This window comes from Melanaphis sacchari, unplaced genomic scaffold (genome assembly GCF_002803265.2).
Source record: "Melanaphis sacchari strain LSU unplaced genomic scaffold, SCAv2.0 Contig12_pilon_pilon, whole genome shotgun sequence".
NCBI classification, from domain to species: domain Eukaryota; kingdom Metazoa; phylum Arthropoda; class Insecta; order Hemiptera; family Aphididae; genus Melanaphis; species Melanaphis sacchari.
This window is the reverse complement of record NW_020270527.1, coordinates 2,756,337-2,770,241: the sequence shown is the minus strand read 5'-3', so window position 1 is coordinate 2,770,241 and position 13,905 is coordinate 2,756,337. Positions and strand designations below refer to the sequence as shown.

Genomic DNA, 13,905 nt, shown 5'->3' with positions numbered 1-13,905 from the left:
CCATCCATATTATTTTACCTAATTCGCAAGCAGGTAAAAATTAGATTTTTCATTGGCTAGTTTTTATGGGAATCTGTAACTACCAACTGTTTTTTGCATTTGCCACAGAATCAAATTCTCAACGATTCTCGACAAACACCGTTTTTGAGTGGGTAAAGTGTAATGTGCAGTGAGATTATAGTTTATCAGTAAAATGAGCCTCGGGAGTGAACACGTTTTATATTTGTTAGCTTCGTAACTTTAAGTCCGATAAAATGCGTAGTCGGTTTCCTGAAAACATGCATAAAGTAAAAATCTATAATATTTTCATCTAGGTACTTGTATTTGCTTTTTGTTTACAGATTCTTTGTTTAGGGGTGTATCTAAAATATTGATTACATTGATTTTAGTTGCATAGAAATAGATATCTTAATAAGACAATTATTTAATTAATAGGTCATTAATATCATAAAAATATATTAACAAATAGTCTTAAATGTTTGACTTTATAAAAAATTCAAAATAGAATTTGAATAAAAGTAAAATTAATATTTAAAAAATGGTTTCTACTCTGTAATATTTGTATTAAACACAAGGACCAGTGCTAACATGGGAAAGGATCGTTTTGGATGGCTGTATTTTATTAAATAATTTAAGTAAAATTGATTTAAAAATTTACATTTATAGGAAAGAATCAGGGGAATCTGCACTTTGACTTAAAAGTGTTCAATACATATTTGTTATGCTATTATATGCTACTATTACATTTGAACAAAAAATTAAGTTTTGAAGCTTAATAGTTTTGGATATTCGTTTAAGAATTGTCTTAGTATGCGTTTTAAAATTCGAAATAATGTTTTTAATTGTATTTTGAAACACAAATTAATTCTAAGCTAATTGCTTAGACTTAATTAGACATTATATAATAACAAGCTTGTTTTTTGGAAAGTTTATTGAGTCATTGTACGACACAAGGTTATTAATGATAACAATAATTTATACTGACGATCAAAATGTATTGTTAAATTTGTTCAATTATTGCATATGCACAACTATTTACGTGCATTAAAGCAATCTTGAATAATAAAGGATACACGATGAAGAAATAAATCGATTTTATCCTCACACCTCACTGCTCACAAATCACATTACGATAATAATATATAGGACAAAAATGATTAAAATGGGAAAATTTTGAATGAATAAACATAACAAACTTAATAAAAATGAATGTTTATTACAATATAAATTTGAACGTTTGTATTATATTATTCCGAGATGTACATCATTAGGTATATATGTATAACTAATTTATTGACGTTAAAACATCCGAAATGTACATTTTCGCTTTATTCTAATTTTAATGTGTTAGCTGAATGCCCAAACGTTAAATTTAAAACCATTTAACGATAATATACTTTATAGTGTACATAAGTACAAACATATATTGTATTTATACTCGTTCGTATTCCAGGTGTTCCAATTTTCTACTAAAATCGAATTTTTGTTTATTTCTAACTTAGTAATGTAATAAGTTTCTAGTTTCCACCACAACAAAGTTCAGCTTTTAGAATTTAAAAACGGCACATTGCAAAATATAATATAATTTAGAGAATACATTTGTTAGGTATCTATATCATTTTATCAAGGAAAACTGCATCTTAAGTACTAAGATTTTAATTTACGAGAATTTAAATCGATATTAACTATTTAGGTAGGTATAAATAAGAATAAAAAATAAAAAAAAACATAAATTAATCAAAACGTATTTGTTTAATGTTATGAATATTTTTTTATTTATCGAATATTTAAGTTCTATAATGTAAGATGATAAACGTTTGAATTTAAATTGATATTACTATACATGTTCACAAAAATGGTATGTTTTATATTTGTAAACAAAAAAATGTTAATTTTGATTATCGAAACGAGCTGGCGAGACCTGTTGAAGGCTATTTCCAAGAATTTTTCATTTTCTGTAATTTTATAAAGGAAGAATTGTTGTACGAATATCCAAACTTAATTCGCATGTTTACTGACATGACATAAATTATATTCGTAAAAAAATAATCAAAAATGATAATTTTACTAACAAAGGGCTGAAATTAAAATATGAACTTACATTAATGCATATTTATTATCACGTTTACATAATTATATTATACATGGTATTACTTATTGATTTTATTCATTTATTTGTCTTAAGTCATATATATATATAAATAAACATATAATTTATTACCGAAAAATATTAAAACAGCGATTCACAACTATTGATACATAGTATTATAATAAAAACATAATAAATTCTGTTTATTTTTGGTCAAAAATTAAGCAATTTATGAATTAATCGTAATACCATATTGACTACTGACTAAATACTAATAGAAAAGTAAATTACTTATTGTAATATAAATTTATTATTATAAAATTCGAGACTGACATACAGTCTTCACTCAAACATGTTGTTAGTAAACAATGATTTGTTATTGAATTCAAAATTAATTTATATATTACTTATATATCGGTCATTAGAAATAGACAACTGGCATACTTCTTTATCTCACTTGTGTTACATTTTAAAATTAACAAATTAACAGTTAGGTATAATTATAAATACAGAAGTTTTAAATTTTATTGACTTTTTTTTTTATGTTCTTTATCCCGTTAGACTTAAAAGTTCCAATGAAAAATATTTTTTATTCCTTAGTCAAAAAAGGTTAATGATTCAATATATTAAGGTTCTATCCAATAAAATAAAAACCATTTAAATTATAAATAATAAATAAATTGATATTAATAATTAATGTATTTTTGATGATCAATATAATTTGTAAATAAATCATTTTAGATTTTATAAAATATGCATAAAATTAATTTATGACAATTATAATATATATAACTCATACTACACACAATTTTCCATAGCAAATTAAAATTATTTCATTTCCATATTATTGTTGTCGATTACATGCGTGTTACAAAATAAACTTCATACCACACAACACAGAAACTTTTGTATTATACGCAATAAAATTACGCCTAACAATTTTTTTTTGTTTAATTCTATAATTCACGGCGTTTACGATTATTCGTTACAGATAATGTCATTTAAGTCTTCTGACCATAAAATTTATTGTTCAACGAGTATCCTCGTAAACGTACGGCCGTACACGGTATATTTTACCACGGTTTTCAGGTCTTGTGACTCGGTTTGATTTTTTGAGGTAAACGGTATCTTGACTTCGATTCCACTCTAAGTTTTAGACTTGGCTGAAATATTAAGCATTGAGTTGAAAGTTTTCGTAAGTTAACTAGCATGAGACATAATTTAATAATTAATTATACTAATATTCGTAATTTTTGACTACAGAGAATTAAACATAACAAATAACAATAGTGCAAAAATTATGAGTCGGAAGTAAATTAATACATATGTATAAACACAACTATTTTCATGATGACAACATTTAAATTATTTTTTTTGCAAAGAATAAATTTAAATTAAAAACAAAACTGCTCCGAGTTACCGAAAAACCAGATAAATTGTGTAATGTAAATATTATATTATATAGAAAGCAAATAGATTAAAAACAATTTTATAAAATTTAAAAATGTAACCTACTTATATTTAATGAATATATTATATTATACTATTATAAAATATATAGAAAAAAAATTAAAAAGGGAAAAAATAGGTAAGTAATTAATCTGCTGTACAATAAAATAATAATTGTTATGTGTACTGCGTCATTGACTAGTAAGTCACTGTAATTTATGTTTTAAATTTGAATTTAAAGATAAATAAATGCAAACAAATAACAACTCTGAGCGAATATGGTCTATCAGTCTATATCACTAAATATATTTTAAATTGATATTAAAATAATTTATTTTACTAATAGTAATACAGTAGGGTAAATTAAAGTTTGCATTCGAAAATATCATTGTATATGTATATTAAAAATAATAATACAGGACAACAATTTTAAGCACCCTTGCGTAATATTTTTAAATTACAACAAAATAACTAAAATTGTTAGTCTACGTTTAAAAGTTAAATGTAGTCTTAATTTGAAATCAAAATGTCTATAAAAAAAAAAAAAAAACTGTGCTTATATATTTTTAAATTTTTTGCTTACAGTATGAACTGATTATTATAAATCTTTTATTAAATTCTCAATCCTTTGTTTTAAAAATTGAAACATTTTGTTAGTTTTTGATGTATATATCAATTTTTATAAGAATTATTTTATTGTTGTAAAAAGTTAACAAAATTTAAAAACTGAACTTTTTTATGATAGAAAATGAAAGTATATATTACTATTATATTGGAAGAAAGGTTGATTTTTGTAGAAAATGGTAATGCCCCACTTTCCAGTCATTAGTCATTACCGGTATAACGTTTGATAAACTGTTTTTGCATATATATTTTACGACTCATTGTAATTATCTATATTCTTGATACAGAAATCTAGATATCTTATAATATACTTATATACATATTACCTAGTATAAGAGATTACGGAGATTTACTTTAAATTTAAGTCATCAATTTTAACGAATGTTCCAAATGCATTTTGTTTATAAATATATTTAGATAACAACACAGTTAGTAAAGCTCTATAAATACTAATGGTAATAATAAAAACAATTAAATAAAACTTTTTTTATCTAATTTATCAAACAAATTTATATAACCAGAATAATTTTATCTCAATATTTTAAATAATACCATCATTTATAGATACAACCTTGCTATACAAATAACATAAAACACATAAATTACATTTAATAGTAATCAAAAACATAGGTAATGTATTTATTATATTATATTAAAAAAAAAAATCGTTCCAATCTATCCGAGTTATAATATATTAACATACCTACTCTTCAAACATGAATAATTATTGATGTCTCAAGTTCCCGTTAGCCCTAGTTAAAACCTTACTGCAGGTACAACTATAGAATTAATATTTATACGTCGAGAAAGTTGCAGGAACGCTTGGAATCTTAATGCTTCAAGAAAAGTGAATATGTGCAATTGCATAATATACCATCAGGCACGCAAAATTTTATTTTATTTTGGAGGGGGGGGGGGTCTAAATAGTTTTAAATCAATTTTTATTTTTATTTTTTTACATGATTGATATACAAAACTTTAAATTTTTAATTTTTTTTCTCTGGAGGAGGTCTTTGAACTCCTCTGGATTCGTGTCTGGTTATCATATTATCTATGATAATAATAATAATCATAACTATTGTTTTTATGATATTAACAGACGCAACTAAGACGCGAGCGGACCGAAGAACGACGAAAAATGTTTCAGCTGGTAAATAGGAAGAAAAACAGTAGTGGCGTTGATGACGATAACGAAGATGATTACGCGTGCATGGATACAACGTTGGCAAAGTGGAGACATATAATGCCTAACAGTAAACTGCAAACAGACGTTCCGAGCTCCGTGTTTGAAATCGCCGAGAAAAAGCTCACAGGTTAGACTACAGAAAATAAAAATAAATAATACTTATATCCAGGGGATAGATTGGGACGCTAATTTGATACAGAAAAGCTGTATCAAGTGGCCCATTTTAATTAATCAGATTGTCTAAATATATATCTCATAACATTTTTTTTCTATATCAGTGTCATTTTAGAGGTAGTTATTTATCTAGACATAACTGCGTTTACTTATGCTCGTTTTAACATTTTTATTCTGATCTTATTATTTTATTTTACTTAAACTAATTACACAATAACTAATTAAAAACGAATATTACAAAAATAATTTTATTAGGAATACCACGAGTTTTAAAAAAAAAAGTAATTATTTTTGCTTGTTAGGTAAAACTTTCAATTTAAGAAAAAGTGATACATTTTTAAAGATTTTTAGATGTAATGAGCATGGGTATTAAACTGCATTAATTGCTCGTGTATAAAAAATATAAATAAAAATCAAAGTATGATTATACTCGTAACTTATTATAGTGTAGTAGTGTACCTACACCTATTATACATCTATATATTCTGGTATAGATCAAGCTTAACGAATTTTGAACAATATATTATATCTATTATTATTGAAATTATTATAATTACACATTAATGTACTACTTGTATGGATATATGAGGGTTATGGTCATTGATATTGTGCACTTTCGTTACAATGAATATGATTTATATATAATAATAAAATGGGTCAAATATAAATTTGACCGTTCCGGTCGTCACAATGACGTGGGTTGTGATCATATTACAACGATACCGATTGTAAACATTTATCACAATTTCAAGTCATAAGCAAAGGCAGCGGTTCCGGTTAAATGGTGGTAATGTGTACGTGTAGAATACACTATACACTATAATACATTAATACATACATGATACATGATATACCGTTGGCGTTGGGTAATAAAAATTAAAAATACGTCCTGTAAAGTGACGTTTTCGTCTTTCAAAATTGACATTGAGATTAAATATAGACCTCAGATCTCACCATAATAAGATATATATTATCACCTATGGACAGAATTTATCTGATGCGCGGACAAAAAATCAATTTTTCTGTTAGTGAGGTTTTCGTTAATTTTATTTAATCTTTTGCATATGTCTTACTTTATTTAACTCGAACATTAAATGTTTACGATTTCAGAAAACTTTCTTGATTCTAAAAGTAGTTCACAAAAAAAAAAAAAAATCAATGTATTACTTTCTATGTAGACTGTATAGTACCATATAATATAATGGTTTATTGGTATATAATCGTAGTTACAGGCGTATAATGTAAAAACCTATGCACTCATAATATATATAAACACGTCACACGTCACACGTAACAACAATATACATATACTATATACGCAGAGTAGTATAAATATAGACCAGTGATAAACATAAAGTGATAATTGACGGCTCCTCCGTCGCCCGTTTGCCAAGGACGTAAATGAAACCATTATTCCAAACTGACGCATTTAATAATTCAAAAGAGTGAATAAATACGCATTCGCGTGACGAGATTTAGTGAACCACGCTATACACGTACTGAGATAACTATTTAATGGAGACGGTGTGTCGGAGAAATGCGTTATAGTAGTTAATGGCAAACTTTTGTGTTCGAATGGACATGACCAACCGAATAATAATAGTTTATCGATCGCAAGTTTATCGGTGGTTTTCTGAAAATGTAATTTTCTTTATCAGTAACTATTAAGAATGGGTTCAAAAACTAAAAAATATTGTACGTATGAAATATATTCTCAATACTCATTATAACACAATCAGACAACCACAACGACTCGTATTTATGGTATCTATTTTCCATTCACCAACTAAATAATAATAATTCTACTTTATTATATTTTTATCTTTGATATTATATTAATAGTTACAACTATGATTAAATCTTTTAAATAATTTAGAATTATTTTGCATTTCTGTATTGTGATAATTAATAACATGATTATAAGTACTCAATAATGAATAATTAATAAATAATAATTAAAACTTAGCTTGATTTTATTGTTATGTCACATGGTTAAATTATATATTTATATATATATATATATACATATTATATATTATACTGTATATTAATTAAATTTTTTTTTCAAAGCTATATATTGTTTTATTCATCGATTAAATCATAACGATAGTTCCTAATTGAAATATTAAATATATAATCATTAGCGTTTTTCGTTATTCGTATTAAATACAATATGTTTTCCATAAATTATCAAGCTGATTTTTTTTTTGTACAAAAATTAAACTTAAATTGTAATAATTAAAGTACTGTATGGTATTTTTAAAATACTGTAGTTATTCTTTATAGTATATACAGTCGATTCCGCTTAATAAATACACCAGTTAAATAAGGACAACCACTTAATCGAGACAATTATTTAAATACAAAAATAAATGTATGGTTGTAGTATAAACGTTCACTGTTGATCTTGGCCACGAATCCAGACAGTTGAGACATTTTTATCAAATACATTGTATCAATTATGATCAATATTATTCGATAATATTCGTGTAATCGAATTGAGTTGTTCATAAACCTTGATCTCCTATTAAAGAAAACACAATTTCTCTTAATGACATTTCTGTAATCTTGTTAACTTACTTAATATAAATAAAATTTGATATCAACTCTTTATTATGCCATGTTCAGTTCTTAAAGGTTAATGTAATTTTTTTGGTCGATCACTACGACAATAATATTAGCTGAGTTTGTAAAATTAAATTTCTATCCACTTTTGGAACCGGGATGACAACACGGTCTCTAACTTTAAATATTGGTGTTTTGGTCTTATTATCCTATAATATAATAAAATAATGAATTATTTTAAGTAAATATAAAAATGAAAATTATTTTACTCACACAATTTTTTCTATTCCTATAGCTACTAGCTTAGATGACGTGTTTCCTTAATTTTCAATTTATTCTCACATAAATTGCATACGATTGCTTCGACAGAGTGCATTTATATACATTCTTTTCTGCAGGACATTTTTATTGAAGAATGAAGATTGACTTTTCACAATGAAATTATTCATAATAATTTTATTATTTTTAAATAAAGGGTGGTGTTGTTAAATTATAAATAAACGTACATTTAATAATATTATCTCGATTAGTGCATCAGATGCACTATAATAGGTACACTGCACCTACTAAATACGTATACGAGTAGTATTTGTATTATTGCTTTAAAATTCTTGTAGTTTATTTTAAAGATCAATGAAATAATTATTTTCAACTATAACACAGACAATGAGGTGTTGGACAGAGTGCGTGAGAAACTCGTGCACATAGAAGCAGAGGATCAGCAGTCTGAAAACCAAAACCACCTTAGTCGAGAAAATCAGCAGCAACAACAGCAAACGCAACCGCAACACATCAAGCCTCAACGCAATCATCACCACCATCAGCCACCGCTTTTACAACACCACCACCACCATCATCATCATCACCAGCAGCATCTCTATCACCACCTCCGTCGGCCGTCAAGGAGTGAAGAGCCGCGGGATACAGCGGCGACGCTGCGTAAGTGGAAAAAGCCCAAAGTGGTCCGGCGTCAATCATCCGAGTCGGAGTCGTCGGATCAGTCGGAAGCAGTACCGGAAATCCGTGAACCAATTCAACCTCAGGTCACCACTGCTTTGCATAGTTCCGGGTTACATCATAGAACCACAACGGCTGAACTCCCGGTCAGCGGTGCTGTTGTTGAAGAAGGAGGTCCTGCGACCGCCGTAGATCAACCCGTCAAGCAGAGGGCTAGACTCAAGTTGGCGCAGATACTTTACAAAGAAGCGCGGAGAAGAAGACAAAAATATCTAGAAGAACTGCAAAACCAACAGGAATAAATGGAACACAATAGATTCACACTGTAAGTCATTTTCGAGTCATTTTTGTTTTTTTTGTTTTATTTTTTTGTACAAAATGTGTGTACCGTTTTGTTTTTGGATCACATGTATCATTGCTTAAGCATAACGCGTTTCCATTAGGAGTATAGTTTTCTTTTGTTGACTAATATTCGTTTTCATTAAAACAATTACTATATACTATTACAACTTATAATATAGTACATTTATTTAAAATACTATAAAAATAAATTAAAGAACATTATGATATATTACATTTTAATAACAACATTTCTATTGCAATGATCGATAATATAACTTTGTACCGGTGTTAAATTCGTGAGTTATCTGGATACATTTCTATCATTATATTTCTATATAATACGAAATAAAGTTCTATAATTATATTAGATATACATTCTTAATATATGTATATAAGAATATAAGATCAATATAATACAAAAACAATAATAAATAAAAGATTAACTAATTGTAAAATTACATACATATTTAATTTAATTTTTATTTACTTTAAAAAACTGTTGTTTTATTTATTGTTTTATTCAGTCATTCATAATTTCGGTATCCGTACAGATTTAGCATTATTGCTTAATAACTATTTTCAAAACGAAACTAAACAAATATTATTTTAATAATTTATCTTTAATGAATTTACTATATTACAAATTTTAATAATATAATTTATATTGTTTTAAAGAAAAATTGGTCAATATTTAATTTAGTGAAAATGAATACTGCCTCATTAGTCATTAATCATTATATACCATAATTTACCTGCCTTAAAAATGTATTATGTGCTGTTTAGTTTAAAATCTATTGCAACAATTTTGGAAATTTGATCTGACAATATTTACATCCAATAAAAAAAATGTATACATAAAGATTAATTGATTATTTTTCATCGTTTTATATTAATACTTGTAGATTATGATAATAATTAATAATTAATAAAACAAAATTACAACTGGATTAAAATCTACATAAAAATTAAAATAAATATATTGACTAAAGTTTAGAACACATTTTAATCAATATTATTTTTCTAGTATTATGAAAGTGGTTTATTACATTTAAATATTTGTAACACAATATTTGTCTACAAAATAACTATGGTTGATATTTTTTAAATGCGTGTAAACTTTTCTTGGTATTTATTTTCATATTACGAGTACATTAATTAGAATAAATTCAACTAATCAAGTTTTCGCAGGTTAGGCCAACTTGCATTCCTGGTATATCTGTTAATCTTTATTCAAGTATACGTTAAATGTAGAAAATTAGAACATGATCACTTGACATACTTTATATCCTAGTAAAGTGAGGTGAATAAAATTAGAACCAGCATAGGTAAAAATTTAAATACTTAGGTACTCAGTATTTAGTTAACTATTATTATCTTATATAAGATATGATGATGATATTTTAACAGTAGTTAACACATTATATATTATATAATATATAATAAAATATGTATATTTTCACTATTTTCACTATCATTATATATTATAAAATATAAATATTGAAATATTAATTTGATATTTGACATACTCATTTGTACTTAATTTATTTTTGTGGATGATACTAAAATTAGAATTCATAGTTTTAGAGTAGTGCATTAAGATTACAACATTTTCAAAGTTTTTTTTTTAGTTTGGCTTAAAATATATTTTTATTTATTTAATTTCAATTAATTTACATAAAAAAACTCTGAAGGTTCTGTAATTTTAATGATCTACTCTAAAATTGCCTACTGCTTGTATGTGTCCTCCCATACGAGCTGGTTGTCCAATCAAAATGGTTTAATTAGCAAATTTCTTAGAACAGTCGTATGGAAAGGAGTTCTACGCATCAGCTTTTATAATATAATTATTTATGTTATATTATTTCACAACAACATACAATTATACTCAGTGGTACTTAACAACAGTTTTTTATATACTTATCGATCTCTGCATGATCTGTTATTTCATTAATATTTTGGTATACGGTTTCAGAGAGCACATTTTTTGGAGGCACTAGATTGATTTCAAATTCAACCTGAAGTTTAAGTCTTACTCATTTATATTGCATCTATGTGACTATGTACGATACATATTATATTTAGTATGTATATAAATAATCAGTGTGGACGTTGAATAATTAGTTTCTTAGTTCACCATTATTTAAAGTAAAATTTAAAAATATATATTATTAAATATCTGCACATCAGTATTGAAATACGATCATTGTAAACGTGTAGTTTGTTGGCTTCATATTTAATTTAACAATTTTTAGTCGCAATAAATTAACTGTTAACACAATTTTGTTTTTATGTTATTTTAGTTTTTTAATACATTGTTTATCGTTACGCTAATTTAACCCCTTATTTTTCTCGAATCACTCCACTCATTTCTAATATATATTATATATTTGTGTGTAGTATTTAAGAGGATGTAACATGCTTAGTATGTAAAGTACAGCTGCACTCTCTAGGTATACAGTATTATATTATATAACACATTGATACCAAACTCGTTTTTTGAATATTTTGTCATGTGATATCAATAATTTTATTATATAGTTCAACAATTATTAGAGTAATATAATTTTTAAGTTCAAAAATAATTAATCACATATTATTATATTATCATTGTTATCTAACCTTTTGTTTTAAACTCTCAAGAAATTTCCTAGTTTCAAATTTAGATAGCGGGTACTCCAAAACCTTTCAAAACACTTTATTTGACAAGAAATGTATAGAAAAATATGGATTTTTACAGTATTTGGGATAAGTTAGGAATTTCAAAATATATTTTAAATTTGGTTACCAAAAATTACTATAATATTATGTTTTTAATTACTTTTTATTCACAATCTAGAAGTTATAATAAATTAAAATTTTAAATATATAGATAATTATTATGGCTTTATTCATGCCTGATGATAAATGATCACTTCTATTTTATTAACATTAGTACAAGTAGTCGGGAGAATGAACATTAGCTGCTGGTACGAACGCTCCCGGTGGTGTAATTCTACAATAGATTCACAAAATAATAAAAAAAATGTGCACGTATTTTGATTTTTGAATGTTTTTAAATTTTATAATAACCACTATGCAATAGGAATAAATAACTTTCATAAAAATATAACCATTCTGTTATTTAATACAAAATACATTCTAATGCATGTACACGTACAAGCAGGGCCGGTGAGAGGGTGGGGCAGGTGGGGCCAGAGCCTCCAGGAGGGCCCGTTTTCTGGGGCATATTTAGGCACAGTCGTACAGGCCCTATAGACCCGGGAGGTCAATTTTACTAATTTTTTGAGTAGAAAAATTATTTTTATACAAATTATATGTTATATAATTCAGAATTACAAGTTAAGTCGTAAACATTCGCGTCCGATCGCTCAAAATTAAACAGCTACATGTAGCTACTATATTATCATTTATCACATACGCAACACAGTACGAAACAGTACGCACAAAGATAACAAAACATACGCGCATTCAATGCGAGTTCGATCTGTGTAATCGTCTAACCGGTTAGATTACTGTATTAAAGTGTTATGTTTATCTTAGTATTCTTAGTCAAATATGAAATAACTATAAGTAAAGGGGCCCGGAATTGATCAGCCCCGGGGCCCACAAATATTCTCGCCGGCCCTGCGTACAAGTCATATGGAACAAATATTTTATACTAATGCTTCACGTTACACAGGTTGAGAACTCCAGTTCATCAAACAAATCTTTGGGTATCTTATTTTACAATAGCCAATTTTTTTTCTTCCGACTATAATAGTACTTATCATATTTCATTGTTCGTTATACTCCTTTATCATACAATATAATATTATGTAATCTGTAAGTAATTTTTAATCGAAATATTATTATATTAGCTGGGAATGTTATTAATAAATTCAATATAGATAATATCTAAAATCTAAACATGAAAATGCGTTTAAATGTAATGCGTGTCATTCCTAAGTGCAATCCCAGATTAAAGATATTCATACCAGGAATGTTAAAATTTAATGTGCCTCTCTGGGTTAAAAATTATTTTTAAAACATTGTTAATTACTATTTTTTAGGTTTTTTGAAACTTTTTTTGTTTAATAATAATAATAATTATAAAACTATTAAGACTAGACATATAATAGTTTAATATTAGGTATAATATTAAAAATATATTATTCAAAATTATAAACTATTTGAATAATTATGGTATATTCACCAAAATATCACTCTAGTAACAAATTATATTTTAAGCATTAGACACAAGCATAAAATATTTTTAATCTACATTTATATGTTAAAAACTATATATATCAGTTAATTATTTTAAATTTTAATATCATTAATTTTTTCATAAAGATTAATAATTATATATTAATTCTGTGTGGCGTATATTAAATCAAACTACATTGTTCTAAACCTCTATTTTCACTTATTTACAAACATAAACATATTGTTATTAAATATTTATATATTATTTATCACTTAGTATTTATTCAAGGTATGAACATATTTTAGTTTATTTTAAAAATGTGTATTGCAAAAA

General features: G+C 25.9%; 1 protein-coding gene across 3 annotated transcripts in view; it reads left to right on the top strand.

The window, feature by feature from the left end:
- The window catches only part of LOC112591193 (transmembrane channel-like protein 3), a 63,724-nt gene extending 52,120 nt beyond the window's left edge, over window positions 1-11,604 (top strand). For all 3 annotated transcript variants that reach the window (XM_025334924.1, XM_025334926.1, XM_025334925.1), the window contains exons 13-15: window positions 5,262-5,475; window positions 8,751-9,369; window positions 11,359-11,604. In XM_025334924.1, coding sequence (XP_025190709.1) covers window positions 5,262-5,475; window positions 8,751-9,346 — 810 coding nt within the window. In that variant the 3' untranslated portion in view covers window positions 9,347-9,369; window positions 11,359-11,604. The remainder of the gene's footprint in view (window positions 1-5,261; window positions 5,476-8,750; window positions 9,370-11,358) is intronic.
- The last annotated feature ends 2,301 nt before the right edge of the window (window positions 11,605-13,905 follow it).